Source organism: Salvelinus fontinalis, chromosome 42 (genome assembly GCF_029448725.1).
Source record: "Salvelinus fontinalis isolate EN_2023a chromosome 42, ASM2944872v1, whole genome shotgun sequence".
In the NCBI taxonomy this organism is placed as follows: Eukaryota; Metazoa; Chordata; class Actinopteri; order Salmoniformes; family Salmonidae; genus Salvelinus; species Salvelinus fontinalis.
Window position 1 is genome coordinate 3638836 of NC_074706.1, and position 23218 is coordinate 3662053.

The following is a 23218-nucleotide window of genomic DNA, read 5'->3' on the forward strand; positions in this document are numbered from 1 at the left end:
CTCACTGGTTCTAACTGGCTCACTGGTTCTAACTGGCTCACTGGTTAAAAACTGGCTCACTGGTTCTAACTGGCTCACTGGTTCTAACTGGCTCACTGGTTCTAACTGGCTCACTGGTTCTAAACCGTCTCACCTGGTTCAAAACTGGCTCACTGGTTCAAACCGTCTCACTGGTTCTAACTGGCTCACTGGTTCAAACTGGCTCACTGGTTCTAACTGGCTCACTGGTTCAACTCATCTGACTCATCTGACTTATCAAACTGGCTCACTGGTTCAAACTGTCTCACTGGTTCTAACTGGCTCACTGGTTCTAACTGGCTCACTGGTTCTAACTGGCTCACTGGTTCTAACTGGCTCACTGGTTCTAACTGGCTCACTGGTTCAAACTGGCTCACTGGTTCAAACTGGCTCACTGGTTCAAACTGGCTCACTGGTTCAAACTGGCTCAATGGTTCTAACCGGCTCACTGGTTCTAACCGGCTCACTGGTTCTAACCGGCTCACTGGTTCTAACTGGCTCACTGGTTCTAACTGGCTCACTGGTTCTAACTGGCTCACTGGTTCTAACTGGCTCACTGGTTCTAACTGGCTCACTGGTTCAAACTGGCTTGCACTCCCTCAAAGGCTGCCCCCCCACCGGTTCGAACTGGCTCAATGGTTCCCAACCGGCTCACTGGTTCTAACCGGCTCGACTGAGTTCTAACCGCCTCAGCGTGGTTCTCACCGTTGCTCGGCTGGTCAGAACCGCCTCAGCGTGGTTCTCACCGTTGCTCGGCTGGTGAGAACCGCCTCACTGCGTGTTCCATTGCTTGCCTCCCTAAAAGGCTGCCCCCCCACCGGTTGAAGCCAGGTTTCCAAAGTCCATGTTGTCGGCTGGAGAGAATGCCTCAGCGTGTTCCATGTTGTCGGCTGGAGAGAATGCCTCAGCGTGTTCCATGTTGTCGGCTGGAGAGAATGCCTCAGCGTGTTCCATGTTGTCGGCTGGAGAGAATGCCTCAGCGTGTTCCAGTTGGCAGTTTTATGCAGAGTCACTGACTGAGGTTATGTCCTGGTTGCAGCTATGTGCAGGCTGACACAGGAAAAGCCTGACGCTTTATCAGACACATTACTGGCAGTGGCTGGAGGGGGGGGGGGGCTTCAGTGTGTCAATCATCCTCTACTTAGGCTCTCATTAGTTCATTGGACTGACTTGGCTCCTCCCAGTGGTGTGTCTGTCTGTGGCTGTACCTTCCTTATCCCCAAAGATCCTGCTCTCAGACACACATACAGTTCCTCTGTCTGCCTTCAACAACAGTCCAACCAGACCAGAGGAGTGCTGTGAGCTGTGACAAGGTCAGAGGTCGTCTCGTCTACTAGCCGCTGTCAGAACTAACAGCTAACAGGTTACAAAGGTTTACGTTAGTTTTAGTTCTGTTTGTTTACCTCTAGGTCTGGTCCATAGCATCTGTTTGTTTACCCTCTAGCTCTGGTCCATAGCATCTGTTTGTTTACCCTCTAGCTCTGGTCCATAGCAACTGTTTGTTTACCCTCTAGCTCTGGTCTATAGAATCTGTTTGTTTACCTCTAGGTCTGGTCCATAAGATCTGTTTGTTTACCTCCAGCTCTGGTCCATAGCATCTATTTGTTTACATCTAGCTCTGGTCCATATCATCTATTTGTTTACCTCTAGCTCTGGTCTATAGCATCTGTTTGTTTACCTCTAGCTCTGGTCCAAAGCATCTATTTGTTTACATCTAGGTCTGGTCTATAGCATCTGTTTGTTTACCTCTAGCTCTGGTCCATAGCATCTGTTTGTTTACATCTAGGTTTGGTCTATAGCATCTGTTTGTTTACCCTCTAGCTCTGGTCCATAGCATCTGTTTGTTTACCCTCTAGCTCTGGTCCATAGCATCTGTTTGTTTACATCTAGGTCTGGTCTATAGCATCTGTTTGTTTACCCTCTAGCTCTGGTCCATAGCATCTGTTTGTTTACCTTTAGCTCTGGTCCATAGCATCTGTTTGTTTACCCTCTAGCTCTGGTCCATAGCATCTGTTTGTTTACCTCTAGGTCTGGTCCATAGCATCTGTTTGTTTACCTTTAGGTCTGGTCCATATCATCTGCTTGTTTACACCTAGCTCTGGTGGTTGAGGTATGTCCTCAAAAATTGCATCGTATTAACACATTAATCATTTACCACCACAGAATCTTTATCTCAATAATTCCCCCACCTGCAAATCAAAATGTGTTTACACACACACACACACACACACACACGGACACACCCCTGACGAAAAAATATTGCAGTCAGAGTGCAGTATAACTGCAGTGTTCTGCCAACACTGCGTCCAAAATAAATAAAAATAATGCAATAATTTTGCAGTGTAACTGCAGTTATCTGTAATTACTGCCTCCACAATACCACAGTCGACTGCCGTTACTGCACTTTTACTGTAGTTTCAAAACTGCAATCTTTTTTTGTAAGGGACATAAATGCATATTGCAACAATAACAGCTGTTGATAATAGATGTCATGATCAATGTCATATACATTTGCAGTTCTGAAAAACCTTTGGTTTGAAGTAGGCTACTGTAGGCCTAGTTGAAATCCTGCAAAGAGGTCTTTGGAAACATCAGTAAAGCTAAATTCACATCCTAAAGTAGCCTAATAAACATTCACCTCCATATAGTCTCATTTGGTTTACGTTCAAATTCATATCACTAGGCTACATACATGAAAAACCAACCTAGTTCCTATCTCTGTCAAATCGAATGGAGTAGGTCTAGACTAGCGTTTGTGTTCTTTAGGTAGGTCTAGACTAGCGTTTGTGTTCTTTAGGTAGGCCTAGGCTACAATATACAGTAGAAGTCAGAAGTTTACATACACTTAGATTTGAGTCATTAAAACTCGTTTTTCAACCAGTCCACAAATTTCTTGTTAACAAACTATAGTTTTGGCAAGTCGGTTAGGACATCTACTTTGTGCATGACAAAAGTCATTTTTCCAACTATTGTTTACAGACAGATTATTTCACTTATAATTCACTGTATCATAATTCCAGTGGGTCAGAAGTCTACATACACTAAATTGACTGTGTCTTTAAACAGTTTGGAAAATTTCAGAAAAGAATGTCATGGCTTTAGAAGCTTCTGATAGGCTAATTTACATAATTTGAGTCAATTGGAGGTGTACCTGTGGATGTATTTCAAGGCATACCTTCAAACTCAGTCCTTCTTTGGTTGACATCATGTGAAAATCAAAAGAAATCAACCAAGACCTCAGAAAAAAATGTATAGTCTCCACAAGTCTGGTTCATCCTTTTCCAAATGCCTGAAGGTACCTCGTTCATCTGTACAAACAATAGTACGTAAGTATAAACACCATGGGACCACGCAGCTGTCATACAGCTCAGGAAGGAGACGCCTTCTGTCTCCTAGAGATGAACGTACCTTGGTGCGAAAAGTGCAAATCAATCCCAGAACAACAGCAAAGGACCTTGTGAAGATGCTGGAGGAAACAGGTACAAAAGTATCTATATCCACAGTCAAACAAGTCCTATATCGACATAACCTGAAAGGCCGCGCAGCAAGGAAGAAGCCACTGCTCCAAAACCGCCATAAAAAAGCCAGACTATGGTTTGCAACTGCACATGGGGACAAAGATTGTACTTTTTAGATAAATTTCCTCTGGTCTGATGAAACAAAGATAGAACTGTTTGGCCATAATGACCATCATTATGTTTGGAGGAAAAAGGTCAGTGGCTTGCAAGCCAAAGAACACCATCCCAACCGTGAAGCACGGGGTGGCAGCATCATGTTGTGGGGGTGCTTTGCTGCAGGAGGGACTGGTGCACTTCACAAAATAGATGGTATCATGAGGCAGGAAAATTATGTGGAAATATTGAAGCAACATCTCAAGACATCAGTCAGGAAGTTAAAACTTGGTCGCAAATGGGTTTTCCAAATGAACAATGACCCCAAGCATACTTCCAAAGTTGTGGCAAAATGGCTTAAGAACAACAAAGTCAAGGTATTGGAGTGGCCATCACAATGCCCTGACCTCAATCCTATCGAAAATATGTGGGCAGAACTGAAAAAGTGTGTGCGAGCAAGGAGGCCTACAAACCTGACTTAGTTACACCAGCTGTCAGGAGGAATGGGCCAAAATTCACCCAACTTATTGTGGGAAGCTTGTGGAAGGCTACCTGAAACGTTTGACCCAAGTTAAACAATGTAAAGGCAATTATACCAAATACTAATTGAGTGTATGTAAAATTCTGACCCACTGGGAATGTGATGAAAGAAAAAAAAGCTGAAATAAATAATTCTATCTACTATTATTCTGGCATTTCACATTCTTAAAATAAAGTGGTGATCCTAACTGACCAAAGACAGAATTTTTACTCAGATTAAATGTCAGGAATTGTGAAAAACTGAGTTTAAATGTATTTGGCTAAAGTGTATGTAAACTTCCAACTTCAACTGTACAGCAGGCTACTGCTTATTGGACATGTCAACTACTGATATTACTGTAAATCAGACTCAGTATACCAAATATAAAACAGGCTGCTGCTTAATGGACATGTTAACTAATGATATTACAGTAAATCAGATTCATTATAAACCATTGATTCTTGAATAATATAACTTATTTATGCCTCATGAGATATGTTTGTTTGTAATTTTAGACTTTGTAAACAAGTAATTAATAGCTGTACAGTTGGTGTGTGTGTGTGTGTGTGTGTGTGTGTGTGTGTGTGTGTGTGTGTGTGTGTGTGTGTGTGTCATTGCGTGACAAACTGGAGAGATACTAACCCAATTTATGTCCATTTCATCTTTTTGCTTTCTAAAACTGATCAGAACTTAACGGTGAGAGGCGGAGGTAAAAAACAGGAGGATGCCATATCAGTGAGACTGAAGAAGGGCGTCATATGATAGAAGTGCTGCAGGTTCAGTTCACTCTTTAGTCTGTAGGCTACAGCTCAGTATTTAGACAGTAGACCTGTAAGCTACAGCTCAGTATTTAGACAGTAGACCTGTAGACTACAGCTCAGTATTTAGACAGTAGACCTGTAGGCTACAGCTCAGTATTTAGACAGTAGACCTGTAGGCTACAGCTCAGTATTTAGACAGTAGACCTGTAGGCTACAGCTCAGTATTTAGACAGTAGAGGTGTAGGCTACAGCTCAGTATTTAGACAGTAGACCTGTAGGCTACAGCTCAGTATTTAGACAGTAGACCTGTAGGCTACAGCTCAGTATTTAGACAGTAGACGTGTAGGCTACAGCTCAGTATTTAGACAGTAGACCTGTAGGCTACAGCTCAGTATTTAGACAGTAGACCTGTAGGCTACAGCTCAGTATTTAGACAGCAGACCTGTAGGCTACAGCTCAGTATTTAGACAGCAGGCCTGTAGACTACAGCTCAGTATTTAGACAGTAGACCTGTAGGCTACAGCTCAGTATTTAGACAGTAGACCTGTAGGCTACAGCTCAGTATTTAGACAGTAGACCTGTAGACTACAGCTCAGTATTTAGACAGTAGACCTGTAGGCTACAGCTCAGTATTTAGACAGTAGACCTGTAGGCTACAGCTCAGTATTTAGACAGTAGACCTGTAGGCTACAGCTCAGTATTTAGACAGTAGACGTGTAGGCTACAGCTCAGTATTTAGACAGTAGACCTGTAGGCTACAGCTCAGTATTTAGACAGTAGACGTGTAGGCTACAGCTCAGTATTTAGACAGTAGACGTGTAGGCTACAGCTCAGTATTTAGACAGTAGACCTGTAGGCTACAGCTCAGTATTTAGACAGTAGACCTGTAGGCTACAGCTCAGTATTTAGACAGTAGACCTGTAGGCTACAGCTCAGTATTTAGACAGTAGACCTGTAGGCTACAGCTCAGTATTTAGACAGTAGACCTGTAGGCTACAGCTCAGTATTTAGACAGTAGACCTGTAGGCTACAGCTCAGTATTTAGACAGTAGACCTGTAGGCTACAGCTCAGTATTTAGACAGTAGACCTGTAGGCTACAGCTCAGTATTTAGACAGTAGACCTGTAGGCTACAGCTCAGTATTTAGACAGTAGACGTGTAGGCTACAGCTCAGTATTTAGACAGTAGACCTGCAGGCTACAGCTCAGTATTTAGACAGTAGACGTGTAGGCTACAGCTCAGTATTTAGACAGTAGGCCTGTAAGCTACAGCTCAGTATTTAGACAGTAGACCTGTAGGCTACAGCTCAGTATTTAGACAGTAGACCTGTAGACTACAGCTCAGTATTTAGACAGTAGACGTGTAGGCTACAGCTCAGTATTTAGACAGTAGGCCTGTAAGCTACAGCTCAGTATTTAGACAGTAGACCTGTAAGCTACAGCTCAGTATTTAGACAGTAGACCTGTAGGCTACAGCTCAGTATTTAGACAGTAGACCTGTAGGCTACAGCTCAGTATTTAGACAGTAGACCTGTAGGCTACAGCTCAGTATTTAGACAGTAGACGTGTAGGCTACAGCTCAGTATTTAGACAGTAGACCTGTAGGCTACAGCTCAGTATTTAGACAGTAGACGTGTAGGCTACAGCTCAGTATTTAGACAGTAGACCTGTAGGCTACAGCTCAGTATTTAGACAGTAGACCTGTAGGCTACAGCTCAGTATTTAGACAGTAGACCTGTAGGCTACAGCTCAGTATTTAGACAGTAGACCTGTAGGCTACAGCTCAGTATTTAGACAGTAGACCTGTAGGCTACAGCTCAGTATTTAGACAGTAGACCTGTAGGCTACAGCTCAGTATTTAGACAGTAGACCTGTAGGCTACAGCTCAGTATTTAGACAGTAGACCTGTAGGCTACAGCTCAGTATTTAGACAGTAGACCTGTAGGCTACAGCTCAGTATTTAGACAGTAGGCGTGTAGGCTACAGCTCAGTATTTAGACCGTAGACCTGTAGGCTACAGCTCAGTATTTAGACAGTAGACCTGTAGGCTACAGCTCAGTATTTAGACAGTAGACCTGTAGGCTACAGCTCAGTATTTAGACAGTAGACCTGTAGGCTACAGCTCAGTATTTAGACAGTAGACCTGTAGGCTACAGCTCAGTATTTAGACAGTAGACCTGTAGGCTACAGCTCAGTATTTAGACAGTAGACCTGTAGGCTACAGCTCAGTATTTAGACAGTAGACCTGTAGGCTACAGCTCAGTATTTAGACAGTAGACCTGTAGGCTACAGCTCAGTATTTAGACAGTAGACCTGTAGGCTACAGCTCAGTATTTAGACAGTAGACCTGTAGGCTACAGCTCAGTATTTAGACAGTAGACCTGTGGGCTACATCTCAGTATTTAGACAGTAGACCTGTAGGCTACAGCTCAGTATTTAGACAGTAGACCTGTAGGCTACAGCTCAGTATTTAGACAGTAGACCTGTAGACTACAGCTCAGTATTTAGACAGTAGACCTGTAGGCTACAGCTCAGTATTTAGACAGTAGACCTGTAGGCTACAGCTCAGTATTTAGACAGTAGACCTGTAGGCTACAGCTCAGTATTTAGACAGTAGACCTGTAGGCTACAGCTTAGTATTTAGACAGTAGACCTGTAGGCTACAGCTCAGTATTTAGACAGTAGACCTGTAGGCTACAGCCCAGTGGAGCCCCAGTTTGAAAACGATATCAACGATAAGTGTCTAATGTAAGAACCAGTGCGTAGTGTTTCGCTAGTGTGTTGCAGAATTGCAAACAAAGTGCAAAGCAGAAAATGTGTGTTGTACTTTTGGTGTCTTTGTTTAAGGGATGGTTGCAAAAGTTAAGGTTTTGATGCTTTTGTCTAAGCAAAAACTGTAAATAGAATATCCAGTGTTTGTTAAGAGAGAGGGGGGGAGAAAGAGAGAGGGGGGGAGAGAGAGAGAGGGGGGGAGAGAGAGAGAGAGAGAGAGGAGGAGGGAGGAGAGGGGGGAGAGAGGGGGGGAGAGAGAGAGAGAGAGGGGTGGAGGGAGGAGAGGGGGGGAGAGAGAGAGGGGGGGAGAGAGAGAGAGAGGGGTGGAGGGAGGAGAGGGGGGGAGAGAGAGAGGGAGATGTTTGGAGAGAGGGAGAGGGAGATAAATGGGGGAGGGATGATCATTGCACTCTTGATTTCGAAGAAAAGTTTTTTTTTTATTGATACAGACACACAGATACACACAAACCATACACGTACACACATTCAGCCAATCAAGAATTAGCTGATTAGAAATCCCAGATGTGTTCGAGAATTGATGACCTGCGGATAACAAAATCATCAACACAACTGATCGATTGTTCAATCATCTGTTTATCCTCGGACTTTGTGCGGCTTGTGGATGGAGAGAATTCATGCTCTGGTAGATTGGAGGTGAAGTCCAATCAGTCCTGGGCCTCAGTGTGTGAAGCTGACTTTGACTGGCAGGATGCAGAGGTAGTTTGTCGGGAGCTTCTCTGTCCAGATCTTTCTGCTCTACAGGGGGGGCTCTATGGAGAAGGTAAGGGTCAGACCTGGGATAAAGAGTTCCAGTGTAAAGGCAATGAGTCCCTTCTCCTGGACTGTAGCACCGCAGCCAGAGAAAAGAAGAACTGCACACATGGAAATGATGTGGGTCTCACCTGCTCGAGTAAAGGAGTCTTTCTTTCAGATGTCACAAATCAAACAACACTATGTCACTAAACAACTTGTTGCTAATTTAATTGTCTGCTTTAAGAGCAGTACATGTACCCCCCTCTCTCTCCATCTCTCTGACCCTCTCTCTCTCCATCTCTCTGACTCCCTCTCTCTCTCTCTCCTTCTTACACACATTATTTCTCTCTGTCTCTCTCCCTCTCTCTCTCTCTCTCTCTCTCTCTCTGTCTCTCTGTCTCTCTCCCTCTCTCTCCCTCCTTCTTACACACATTATTTCTCTCTGTCTCTCTCTCTCTCTCTCTGTCTCTCTCCCTCTCTCTCTCTCTGACTCTCTGACTCTCTCTCTCTGACTCTCTCTCTCTCTCCCTCTCTCTCTCTCTCTGTCTCTCTGTCTCTCTGTCTCTATCCCTCTCTCTCTCTCTCTCTGACTCTCTGACTCTCTCTCTCTGACTCTCTCTCCCTCTCTCTCTCTCTGACTCTCTGACTCTCTCTCTCTGACTCTCTCTCTCTCTCTCTCTCTCTCTCTAGCTACACTACTCGGTCTGTTGCAGGGAGGGAGTAGGTGTGCAGGGAAAGTGGTTTTACATCATTTGGGCGGGGCCACAATAGTGGGCACTGACTGGGACATCAACGAAGCAACTGTGGTGTGCAGACAGCTGGACTGTGGCAGACAGCTGGACTGTGTGCAGAAAGCTGGACTGTGGCAGACAGCTGGACTGTGGCAGACAGCTGGACTGTGGCAGACAGCTGGACTGTGTGCAGACAGCTGGACTGTGGCAGACAGCTGGACTGTGTGCAGACAGCTGGACTGTGGCAGACAGCTGGACTGTGTGCAGACAGCTGGACTGTGGCAGACAGCTGGACTGTGGCGGACAACTGGACTGTGGCGGACAGCTGGACTGTGGCAGACAGCTGGACTGTGGCAGACAGCTGGACTGTGGTAGACAGCTGGACTGTGGCAGACAGCTGGACTGTGTGCAGACAGCTGGACTGTGGCAGACAGCTGGACTGTGGCGGACAACTGGACTGTGGCGGACAGCTGGACTGTGGTTCTGCAGTTTCAGCAACACGAGGCAGTTACTTTGGCAGAGGATCTGGATTAGTCACACAGATGTATTTTTCATGCAGAGGATCAGAGTCTGAACTGCGTCGATGCCCATACTCATACGCTGGCTTCGGAAGCTTTCTCACAACGGAGGCATGCCGGTGTGGTCTGTTCAGGTAAGACTTGTTCGTTAGATGGTTTGAAGATGTTTTGTTTTTTACTGAGTCACGTGCTGTGCCTGCTGTAATAGCTTTCCGAAGTGAGGAGGAGAAGTTTCCATTGATAGTACATTTTACAGACAATTTTCAGGTTTCAGGTTCCAGCATTGTGTTGATACTCTGTAAAAATATTTGTTTTGTGTGTTTGACTATTTCCGTGATAGTGTAAATGGAGCCAAACTATCAGAGAAACTTGACTAATTAATCAAATAGAAATCCTCAATTTCTCCTCACGCTCCCCGGGATCATCAGAACTGCTACTGTCTTTCAGGTCTATAAGTTGCTGTAGGCCCTTCATCTTTGAAATAGAATAACAATAAACCTCATAAACAGGGTAGGTATCTGTTTGTGTTGCTCTGTGAGGGAGGGTGTTATTAATCACTTACACTTACTTCCACATCGATGATGTCATCACATCCTAAATTAGGAAAGTCATTAGATGTTCCATCCTCTTCTCCAGATCTCCTGGTCCAGCCTGATATCTCCCTGAGTGTCTCAACGGACGGGGTGTCCAGGGGCTACCCGGGACCCGAGCTGTTATGGGGCCACAGCTTCACCATCACCTGCTCCACTCAGCCACAGTACCCAGGAGGCTCCTTCCTCCTCATGCTCCCCGGGATCAACAGAACCCAGACCCAGCCAGCTGTCAATCACTCTTCTGCCTTCCTCTTCCCTGCGGCAGATGACTCCCACCAAGGAATCTACAGCTGTGTTTATAAGAATGATGTTTTCTCTCATAACTTCTCCTCTGAGAGTGAGCTCCACTCTCTAACCGTAACAGGTACCTGAACATGAACCAGACGTAACATTAACTGACAGACTCTGATTCACAGATGGTTCTGATGCTAATCACTAGGATGCTAACCAATACGTGTCTCTGTTCCAGCCTCTCCTCTGCCAGCTGTCATCATCAGACTGGTCATAGTGCTGCTGACCACCACAGCTATGTTTCTGCTCTGCAAGTCAAGAGTCAGGTAAACAAAAGATGTATGCATAGAAGCTGAATACGACCTAGTTGGGAGATGGACTGTCATTGTGTGTGTGTGTGTGTGTGTGTGTGTGTGTGTGTGTGTGTGTGTGTGTGTGTGTGTGTGTGTGTGTGTGTGTGTGTGTGTGTGTGTGTGTGCGCACGCACGTGCATTCATGTTTGCTTGTGTGTGTGTATTGAGATCCCTTTCGGTAAACAGTAGTCTCCTGGTGCTGTCTCTTTAGGTCAGTAGATGTCAACAGAGAGCTGGATAGCGGTGCATGGAGGGGTAGCCCCTGCACCCCAGGAGGGAGGGCTGCTGGCAGAGAGAGGTGAGAGTATCCCAGAGGACAGGAGGAAGAGAACTAGTAGGAGGCAAGTCTTTCAACACACTGCCCAAGATCAGGTTACACACACACGCATCTTCAGAATAAGCTATTTATGATATCGATCATTTCCACTGACTAATTTCTGAGTAATTTCCACAAAATGAGGAAATGGACATCAGTCGGGGTGGGGGGATGATGCATTTCTAACCTTTAATATCTCTCCAGTTTGTCCATACACACATACACACACACACACACACACACACACACACACACACACACACACACACACACACACACACACACAGATTTTCAGAATAATCAATGTAAAGATATAGGTAATTTCCACAGTTCTGAGTACAGTACGTCCTGAGTCATTTCCTGTATATAAAACCCTGATCAGATACTAGCTGGGACTGGTGGGGGTGTGAGAAAGAAGGGTGTAGTAGAGAAAATGTATATGATGAAAAAAATGATACGTGATTTTAATTTCATATTTTGGCAACTTTCTCATCAATATTTACTCATATCTCTTTTCTTGAATTACAGATTTGTCCACATGTTGCAGTTTATTGCTGCTTTGCATAATTAATATATCCTATATCCCATAACCTGTGTTTTTACGAATTTATGGTTGTGTCGCAAATGTCACCCTATTTTGACCAGTGCCCTATAGTGCAGTATGTATGGAAAGTGCACTAAATCAAAAATTGATTGATGTAGAAAATAATTCATGCTTGTGTAAATAATAAATATATATTTGTGTTTTTTTTTGTATCAAATAAAACTGTATATTATCATTGCATAGTACAACCATTTAACTGATTCAGTAAATAAAACTTTTATTCGTGTGTATTGTATTTTTTTCAAATAAACCACTTACTTTACAATGCATGCTGGTTTTGGGTGAATGCGCAACTAATGGAAATTACGGTAAAGAACCCATCCCCTATCCTGTGTGTGTGTGCTCGTCATCTCGCACCAAGGGAAAATAGGAAAGCTGTCGGGAAGGAAGGGGAAGAGCAGTGAACAAGCCGAGGAACACACCTATTATCTATTCTAGGTTGGTTCTAAAAGAGTACAGAGTCAAGGGGGGCTTAGTTATTCACTTTCCGCGTTAGTTTACCCATGTTTGTGTAATCTAGGTAAAGCTATTTGGTGAATAGGGGAAATTCGACTTCACTACTCGGTCGTGCAGTGGGCTAAGCACGCCCAGAATTGGAATTGCAACGACTTGCTACCGCAGCAGTTGGAAATCTGAGTGTTTCGATAGGCCTCGATCCCTGTTCAAACAACGTCTGGGGACTTGCATGAAAACAACAAAAGAACCACCCGAAATTGGTAATTCAGTACATTGTTTTTCAATCATTTTCTTTAAGTGTCTGAACGTATACAAAAAATAGTTAACGTTAGCTAGTTAGCAAGCGGTCGCTAGCTAACGTTAGCGGTGTTGTATTTTGGTTTGCTAACGTTAGATGTCTACAGTTAGCGAATTGTAGCTTAGTTATAATATAGCTATTGTATTCGACTGTTTGTTTTGCACTCATTGCACTACTGTCCAATAATAGCGACTTGCTTAGTTACCTATTAATAAGCTAACATTAGCATAAAACAATCGTCGTTAGGTCGGTAAGTTAGTTTCTGCTAGCAAACCAGCCAACGAGCTAACGTTTGCTTGAGAGCGAGTGTGACGTTTGTCACCTAGTTAACGTTACCCAACAAGCAATTGAGCTATGTGAAGTTATCAAAATTGTCAACCTAACAAGCATTTTATGGTCTTAAGTTCCATGCATTTCACTGACTCCCGGCAGACAGTAAGTTGGGCATACTGTAGTCGTTAGGTCAAAGCCCTTCGGGAGAGTGAGCTACCAGATACTCCTCGTACACGGACGTTGGCCAGCCCGCTCACGAAATATGAGTCAAAGTCCACGTTAGTCATTTTATCGTAGGTCACTATTACATCACCGTCATGTGTAGAGGGAGTTTTTGCTGTCTTTCCGACCCCCCCCCCTGCTGTTAATGTGTAGCAGTGGTGTAGCGTTAATGACTCCAGTGAGAAGTTGTTCTCGACTAGCCAAGGTAGCTAACTAACGTTACATTGTTTAGGAAGTGTTTACTCTGTACTAAACTTTATCTCCTGTCATATTTGCCAAGATAAATCGAGATGTAACCTTATGTGGTGAATGCATGAAACACCTGCAAGGTGTACAAACGACTACTGTAACATTACATGGCGGTGTACAGTAATAATTGTCCAACACCATCCGTGTTTGTGTTTTTTTCCTTTTCTGTTATGAAGGGGTGGCTCCCTCTTTCATGTCTTGGATTTCTTTGATATATTCACAATGAGAGCAAGGTGGAAAGGGGGAGGAGAGGAAGAGAATAACCTGTTTTGTGGGTCTTGGCCACGTTTTGGAATAGGATGGGTTTACATAGTCATTTAGCAGACGCTCTTATCCAGTGTCTTACAAGAGCAATCAGTGTAAAGTGCCTTGCTCGAGGGCACATTGACATATTTTTAACCTAGTCGGCTCAGGATTTGGACCAGCAACCTTTCAGTTTCTGGCCCAACACTCCTAACCGCTAGGGTGCCTGCCAATGGGTGGGGTAGAGTCAGGCGTGGTTGTTTCATTTGCGCACTCAAGTTATGTAGAAAGACTTCAGAGTCCAACTGCGATGGCATTGCCACCTCAGTTTACACTGTTTCAATGCAGGGTCTCCACCAGACGTGACCAGGGCCATGCATTGGTTTTTTTCTGCTCTTATATTGTATGCTACAGTTCCATGGTTTGTCGCTCCTCACTACCAGTATCTATTGATCAAAAAGAGCACCATACATACACATGTCAAACTATCTTAGCTGTCAGCTGGGGGGTTCCAGCACAACACAGCCAAGTGTTTGACATTTGTCAACATTGACCAGTTGAAATTTGGGAGAAGGAGAGGGAACGAGTTAGTACATGCTCTCTTTTCAGTAGTTGTAATATAAATACCTTCATATGTAATTTGTGACATGACTCTGTCGTTGAGTTCATACTAGAAGTTATTTCAAAGTGACTTGAGAGTTGTAGCCTAGCAATGTAGTAGCCTAGCTCCAGCACACAGTCGGTGCTTTTTATGCCAGGAGTATCATTTATGAACCTCTGTAATGACAGCCTTTCAAGTCACACTATGGGTGTGGCCCAGACACACGGAAGTCTGCTTTTACTGTATTTGCACCTTCCTAGGTTTGGCGCTACACCTGAGATGTGTTTATATTTGAACTGTTAACTTGGTGTTAAAAAAATAAATACAAAGATTTGCGGTGGTTTTCAGAGTGAACATGTCAGCCATTTCATTTCCATTTCATTTCCTGGTCACCTTTACTGGTTGTGCATGACTCCACTCTACCTGTATGTAAACAACGGGCGTGGCTATTTCACATTCTCTTCCCTCCATATATTTGATTGAGCATGACATCATACCGCTGTGTATCTGACTCCCTTTTCCCCAGTCAGAGAATTAACATGTCTAACTTGTTACTGTTGGTTGGATCTTGGAAGGTCTGTCTTGCACTGCTCAACGTGCCTCTACTGCGTGTGTCAGTGTCAGAGACCACCATACTCTGGCCAGTATTTAGTTTGCCTGCGGGCAGTGTTACATAGGCGGAAGTCTAGGAGTGGCACTGGTGGTGTTTGGACTGAGGCCAAGGTTAAAACACACACACCAACTGTCACCAGCCATTCAAATGTGTCTGAGTCAGCAGCAGTAGTACAGGGACCAGACTACAACAATACTTTACCACATAGCACCAGTACAGGGACCAGACTACAACAAGACTTTACCACACAGCACCAGTACAGGGACCAGACTACAACAAGACTTTACCACACAGCACCAGTACAGGGACCAGACTACAACAAGACTTTACCACACAGCACCAGTACAGGGACCAGACTACAACAAGACTTTACCACACAGCACCAGTACAGGGACCAGACTACAACAAGACTTTACCACACAGCACCAGTACAGGGACCAGACTACAACAAGACTTTACCACACACGACCAGACCACAACAAGACTTTACCACATAGCACCAGTACAGGGACCAGTCTACAACAAGACTTTACCACATAGCACCAGTACAGGGACCAGTCTACAACAAGACTTTACCACACACGACCAGACCACAACAAGACTTTACCACACAGCACCAGTACAGGGACCAGACCACAACAATACTTTACCACACAGCACCAGTACAGGGACCAGTCTACAACAAGACTTTACCACACAGCACCAGTACAGGGACCAGACCACAACAATACTTTACCACACAGCACCAGTACAGGGACCAGACTACAACAAGACTTTACCACATAGCACCAGTACAGGGACCAGACTACAACAATACTTTACCACACGACCAGTCTACAACAAGACTTTACCACACAGCACCAGTACAGGGACCAGACCACAACAATACTTTACCACACAGCACCAGTACAGGGACCAGTCTACAACAAGACTTTACCACATAGCACCAGTACAGGGACCAGACTACAACAATACTTTACCACACGACCAGACCACAACAATGCTTTACCACACAGCACCAGTACAGGGACCAGACTACAACAAGACTTTACCACATAGCACCAGTACAGGGACCAGACTACAACAATACTTTACCACACGACCAGACCACAACAATGCTTTACCACACAGCACCAGTACAGGGACAAGTCTACAACAAGACTTTACCACACAGCACCAGTACAGGGACCAGACTACAACAAGACTTTACCACACAGCACCAGTACAGGGACCAGACAACAACAAGACTTTACCACATAGCACCAGTACAGGGACCAGACTACAACAAGACCTTACCACACAGCACCAGTACAGGGACCAGACTACAACAAGACTTTACCACACAGCACCAGTACAGGGACCAGACTACAACAAGACTTTACCACACAGCACCAGTACAGGGACCAGACTACAACAAGACTTTACCACACACGACCAGGCCACAACAAGACTTTACCACATAGCACCAGTACAGGGACCAGTCTACAACAAGACTTTACCACATAGCACCAGTACAGGGACCAGTCTACAACAAGACTTTACCACACACGACCAGACCACAACAAGACTTTACCACACAGCACCAGTACAGGGACCAGACCACAACAATACTTTACCACACAGCACCAGTACAGGGACCAGACCACAACAATACTTTACCACACAGCACCAGTACAGGGACCAGACTACAACAAGACTTTACCACATAGCACCAGTACAGGGACCAGACTACAACAATACTTTACCACACGACCAGTCTACAACAAGACTTTACCACACAGCACCAGTACAGGGACCAGACCACAACAATACTTTACCACACAGCACCAGTACAGGGACCAGTCTACAACAAGACTTTACCACATAGCACCAGTACAGGGACCAGACTACAACAATACTTTACCACACGACCAGACCACAACAATGCTTTACCACACAGCACCAGTACAGGGACCAGACTACAACAAGACTTTACCACATAGCACCAGTACAGGGACCAGACTACAACAATACTTTACCACACGACCAGACCACAACAATGCTTTACCACACAGCACCAGTACAGGGACCAGTCTACAACAAGACTTTACCACACAGCACCAGTACAGGGACCAGACTACAACAAGACTTTACCACACACGACCAGACCACAACAATACTTTAGCACCAGTACAAGGACCAGACTACAACAAGACTTTACCACATAGCACCAGTACAGGGACCAGACCACAACAATGCTTTACCACACAGCACCAGTACAGGGACCAGACTACAACAAGACTTTACCACACGACCAGACCACAACAATGCTTTCCCACACAGCACCAGTACAGGGACCAGACCACAACAATGCTTTACCACACAGCAGCCATGACACTCAGTAAAACACGGTGGAATCAAGTGTGTGTGTGGTCCTTGCATATTACTACCCAATCACTATAAAACTATTATTTCCATGTAGTATGGGAACATACTGAGCTTCCACTGACATGAGGCCTGATAACTGCTACTGATTGAGATGACTTTTGTATCTGGAGATTTAACTGGTCACGCTGAGACTTTTTTTAATAGAAAATATTTAATATTTTTGATATTTTCTTCAGATGTGGTTTATTTTTTATATATTTTTTTACCCTTATTTTACCAGGTAAGTTGACTAAGAACACACTCTCCTTTACAGAAACAACCTGGGGAATAGTTACAGGGTAGAGGGATGAATGAGCCAGTCATAAGCTGGGGGTGATAAGGTGACAATATGAGGGCCACATTGGGAATTTAGCCAGGACACCAGGGTTAACACCCTGACTCTTACAATAAGTTCCATGGGATCTTTAGTGACCACAGAGAGTCAGGACACATGTTTAACGTCCCGTCCAAAAGCCTTCACCCTACACAGGGCAATGTCCCCAATCACTGCCCTGGGGAATTGGGATATTTTATTTTAGACCAGAGGAAAGAGTGCCTCCTACTGGCCCTCCAACACCACTTCCAACAGCGTCTTGTCTCCCATCCAGGGACTGACCAGGACTAACCCTGCTTAGCTTCAGGGGCAAGCCAGTATTGGGATACAGGGTGGTATGCTGCTGGCATTGATCTAGAGCAGTTAGTAGTATTTACCTACAATCCTACATGCATGTGTTGACTGAGAATGCATCGTGCACATTGGCGGGTTAGCTGTGTGTGAGAACTGTGTAGGGTCGGGAGCAGTAAATGGCTTAGCTGTCTAATACCCATGCTGTCCCATCAGTGGACACACAGGATTCACCACTGGGCTAACGGCTTTAATAATGGAGGGGCTAACGATGGCCTCCACCTGCACTTAAGGCCTGCGCTGGACTGGACTTGTTAGAAACATCAGCATTATGGTGATGAAGCCTGATGCTAAGAGATCTTCATATATGCATACAGCCGTGACACTTTATTCTCCTTGAAATGGGAAAGGATTTCCACGGCCTGTAAGTAACGTAATATAACACAGAAACACAACACCACAGTACAGCCATACATGGTGGCAAGCAGATCTTTAGGTTGACTCAGCGTGTTATCTCTGCTGTCTCATTCAACAGCCTTTAGGGTGACTGAGCGTGATATCACTGCTGTCTGTTTCAATAGCTGTCGTGTGTGTCTAAGAACACACTCTACAAAGAACCTAGAATCCTAGCCAACTGATATCACTGGTGTCACCTTCAGTCTTTCAACAGCTGCTAGTCTAGAAAGAACCTAGAATCCTAGCCAACTGGTCACCTTCAGTCTCTTTCAACAGCTGATAGAAATATCCTAGAACCCTACCTGGCATGCTGAGTGAGGTCAAAATTACATGCACCACATTGAGGATGACAGAGCTTCATATTACTGGTGTCTCACCTCCGGTCTCTGAACAGCTGCTGTCTCTGTGTCTCACAACACAGTCTAAGGCTGTGTTTAGGCAGGCAGCCCAATTCTGATCTTTTTTTCTCCAATAATTGGTCAGCTCTGAAATGATCGGATGTGATTGGTCAAAAGACCAATTAGTGGGAAAAACATCAGAATTGGTCTGCCTGTCTGAACGCAGCCCTAGAATCCTAGAAATCTGGCACATGATTTTAGGGGCATGGCCATTTGGCTTCAAAAGGTGTTCAGTCTGCCAGGGCACTAAGGCCATCTGCCAGGGCAGTGTTTTTTTTTTTTTTTTTAAGAAACTCAGTCGGGCTTTCAACTTACTCTTAAAAGTTGTAATAGTAGAATGCACAAGGTGAAATTTCGGTATTGGGTAGTACATCATCAGGTATCCTCTTGTCATGTCAGTCATTGCATACCTCAGAGCTATTCATAACTAGTTCATGTCATCTGTTTTTTAGCACATAGATTTTGAGTCACTTAAATATCACATGAGTACACATTAGACATGGCAAAATGTATAGAATTGCAAGAAAAGTAGCTATATAAGTGATATTTTTTTTCTTGCGCCCAATAACAAAATGTGAATAATTGCAGAAAATAAGCTTTAAAACAGCAACATTTTCTCTCCTCCAAAAAGCGGGGTGCAAATAGTTTGTGTCATTAACATTCAATTCTCTGGCAACAGCTCTGATGGACAATCCTGCAGTTAGCATGTCAATTGCACACTTCCTCAACCTGAGACATCTGTGGCATTGTGTTGTGACAAAACTGCACATTTTAGTGGCCTTTTAGTGACCCCCAGCACAAGGTGCACCTGTGTAATGATCATGCTGTTTAATCAGCTTCTTGATATGCCACACCTGTCAGGTGGATGGATTATTTTGGCCAAGGATAAATGTTCACTAACAGGGATGTACATTTTATTTTGAGAAATAAGCTTTTTGTGCCGATGGTCACTCTGACAGAGCTCCAGAGTTCCTCTGTGGAGATGGGAGAACCTTCCAGAAGGACAACCATCTCTGCAGCACTCCACCAATCAGGCCTTTATGGTAGAGTGGACAGACGGAAGCCACTCCTCATTAAAAGGCACATGACAGCCCACTTGGAGTTTGTCAAAAGGCACCTAAAGATTCTCAGACCATGAGAAACAAGATTCTCTGGTTTGATGAAACCAAGTTTCCAACTCTTTGACCTGAATGCCAAGCGTCACTTCTGGAGGAAACCTGGCACCATCCCTACGATGAAGCATGGTGGTGGCAGCATCATGCTGTGGGGATGTTTTTCAGCAGCAGGGAGACTAGTCAGGATCGAGGGAAACTTGAACGGAGCAAAGTACAGAGAGTTCGTTGATGAAAACCTGCTCCAGAGCGCTCAGGACCTCAGACTGGGGCGAAGGTTCACCTTCCAACAGGACAACGACTCTAAGCACACAGCCAAGACAACACAGCCAAGACAACCCCATCCATCCTGACAGAGCTTGAGAGGATCTGCAGAGAAGAATGGGAGAAACTCCCCAAATACAGGTGTGCCAAGCTTGAGGCGTCATACCCAAGAAAACTCAATGCTGTAATCACTGCAAAAGGTGCTTTAACTAGGTATGGCGTAAAGGTTCTGATACTTATGTAAATGTGATATTACTATTTCTCATGTTCTCAACTTTCATTATCCAGCATCCAAAGACACAATCTTTTTAACAACCAATGCTAATTGTGGCATCTTTAGATCTTCCCTCTTTTTTAATTTTTAAAGGATATTTTCATTTCTGTCATATGAAACTATTCGGTGTGCTTTGAAGAATGGTGTTTTCCCGCTAATTGGAATTTGGAACGTATCATGTGAGTAAATAGCCTAATAAGTTATCTGTTTTGGATATTTATTTCTTGCACAGAATGACAATCTGGCCAATAGAATAGTTCACCTTTTGGACTATGGGGGATAGTAAATTGACAGGCTAGTGCTTTTGCTGTTCGTTACTCATCTTGATGTCTGATGAAAAGTGAATGTGGACAGTTCTTCTGACATCCTCAGAATTGGAGACGGAGGAGGAACACCGTAGCATCCCTGACGTGTCCTTCTTCACTCCTCGTCTACTTCAGAGCTGAGATGCCTGTGACAAGGACCCGGTCACGAGACTGGCGTTGGCTAATAACAATTGAGATATCTGAGAGAGCCATGTGAGTGAGAGGTGCTTTGGAGCACGGCGGTTGGCAGCCGGGAGAAGGGAATTATAATGATTATATTCAGCCCAAGGGCACACTGGACACTGGCTGCAAGGCATGGATTTTCGGGGGCGTTGCGGCCACACAAGGGGGTCGTCGATGCCGCGGGGAAATTTGAGGCCTGTATGTGTTACACGGCTACCCATCTGAACCATCTGAAGTGTTTTGTCCCTGTCAGTGTAAACCCATGAGCCCAATTTAAATGCATTAGCCTGCTTTAGACGTACCTTGAAAATATGTTTGCTGATAAATGAGGCCAACTTTTATCATTCTTTCTAGTTCTTATATTTCTTTGGATTAGTGTGTATTGTTTTGTGTTCTGTATAATTGCACTGTTGGTGCTAGAAACATCAGCATTTCGCTGCACCCGCGATAACATCAGCCAAATATGTGTACGTGACTAATAACATCTGATTTGAGATATGAAATCATTAGAGGAATGGAAAGAAAGTCCCCTTGCCCTTGCAACCACTCCAGGGCTGAGAAAGAGAGAGAGGTAGAGAGGGACCGATGAGTGGATAAATGAAAAAGTAAAGGATTAGCCACAAAGACAACCTGAACAGCTGAGGCAGGATGTGACATGCCAGAACTCCCATTGGAATGTGTGACGGAGGTGTGTGTGTGTGTGAGAGAGAGGGGGGAGACAGTGTGCGTATGTGAGAGAAAGAGAGTGGGGGAGACAGTGTGTGTGTGTGAAGCGGAAAGAGAAGGGCTGGGTAAAGAGATTAAACAAGTTCACTGAAACTTGATGTTCTGTTTTTAGTTTTCAAGGATAAAGCTCATGTCACCATGACCAGATACCAGACCTACTGTAATAGCCGTCTCTTTGTTCATCCACTCACCACAGACAGCTGCAGACTGGGTGGGGGGTTGCTACTGTACAGTAATGAATACTGTCAGTGGCTGACTGGAGACAGGCTTGAAGGGTGAAAATGATTTGGATGGCTGGTCCTCCGGTATGACTAGAGCTCAACAAGGATTTGATTCCATGTAGGCTGATGTGGTTCTGAATCGGTTATGTTTTGAACTAGGTATGTGAACGGTTATTCAAATATCCAAACGGACGTTAGGATTGAAATACTTTTGTGAGTATGACATTTCGTGAATTCTTTCTGGGGGGGGCTATGGAAGGGGGGGGCGCAACTCAATATTATAAGGTGTTCCTAATGTTTTGTACAGTCAGTGTAAAGCTGGCTCTTCTCTAGGCTACTCTATCCAAGACAGGGACTTCTATGATGATACGTTGTATGATGATGAAGAACATTGTGACTGCTACCAGTTAGCTAGTCTTGGCTGTAGCTGAGTTGCCTTGGTGTCTCTCCTCTTCCTCCGTCTGCTCGCTCCCTTCTCATACGTTACTAACCGGCCCATCAGCAGCAGCAGCAATAGAGTGCCAGCCCATCTCCCTCGTGCAGAAGAGCTCAGGTTAAAAACATATGTTTAAAAAAACAAAAAAAACCATGTATTTTGAATATCCGGATATCTAACAAAGATTCATGATACTATTTGAGTAGTGAAATTATTTCAGATACTCGTTCCTATTCTTTACAGATTTTCCCAAGACTTGACCAGGAGGTTAATCTCTGTGGGTTTATGGTTGGTCCAGTTAGGCCAAGTGTTCTGTCCTGAATCCTCTAGCTACGTTTGGCTCCTCGACAACCTAACATTTTGTTTAAAGGTCCAATGCAGCTGTTTTTCTCAATATTAAATAATTTGTGGGTAACAATTAAGTACCTTGCTGTGATTTGTTTTCAATTCAAATGGTCAAACAGAAACAAAAATAGCTTGTTAGCAAAGAGTCATTTCTCAAGCAAGAATGTAGCTAGGCCTGTCTGGGAGTGGGGAGGGGGAAACTCAGAACTAGCTCTTATTGGTCTATTAACAAACTCCATCCCACCAAAACAGGCTGAAATTCTAGGCAGTCTTTTCTAACAGCTCTTACACTAAAAGGGCATTATGATTTTCACAGTATTATTTCAACCTCCATAGTGTGAATATAAAACACAGTAAAATCATGTTTCTCACTGCACTGTCTTTAAAGGTCTGTTCCGTCTTTTACTGTCGTTCTAGTTTCTGGTTCTGTTTTGGGCTCAGCCAGGAGCTGATGGGTGTAAACCCTGGGCCCAGAAATAGACTTCAAGAACCCGTTGTGCTCTCTCTCGCTCTGACTCTCATTCTCTCCTCTCTATCTCGCTCTCACCTGCCTCTGTGGAAGACGAGAGGTGCTAACGAGCACCACCTGCCACAGCCCTTCCCTAAGAACATGTGATTCTCGCCCCCAGTCATCACACTCCTATTGTAACTCGACATATTTCCTTCTGCTTCTCCCTATTCCTCTTCTCTTTCCTGTATCTCCTCAACCTCCCTCCTATCCTCCCTCTCTCC

The 23218-nt window shown here is 44.5% G+C and overlaps 2 protein-coding genes across 6 annotated transcripts in view; both read left to right on the forward strand.

Moving 5' to 3' along the window:
• Positions 1-10648, forward strand: part of LOC129841062 (catenin delta-1-like) — a 45870-nt gene extending 35222 nt beyond the window's left edge. Inside the window, exons 11-13 of the mRNA XM_055909171.1 lie at positions 8444-8591; positions 9249-9536; positions 10320-10648. Coding sequence (XP_055765146.1) covers positions 8444-8591; positions 9249-9536; positions 10320-10648 — 765 coding nt within the window. The remainder of the gene's footprint in view (positions 1-8443; positions 8592-9248; positions 9537-10319) is intronic.
• A 1484-nt stretch (positions 10649-12132) lies between these two features.
• ctnnd1 (catenin (cadherin-associated protein), delta 1) overlaps positions 12133-23218 on the forward strand; it is a 53544-nt gene continuing 42458 nt past the window's right edge. For 4 of the 5 annotated variants that reach the window (XM_055909921.1, XM_055909919.1, XM_055909922.1 and 1 more), the window contains exon 1: positions 12133-12496. The gene's annotated coding sequence lies outside the window, so the exon portion shown is untranslated. The remainder of the gene's footprint in view (positions 12497-23218) is intronic. The other variant, XM_055909923.1, reaches the window with a different exon arrangement.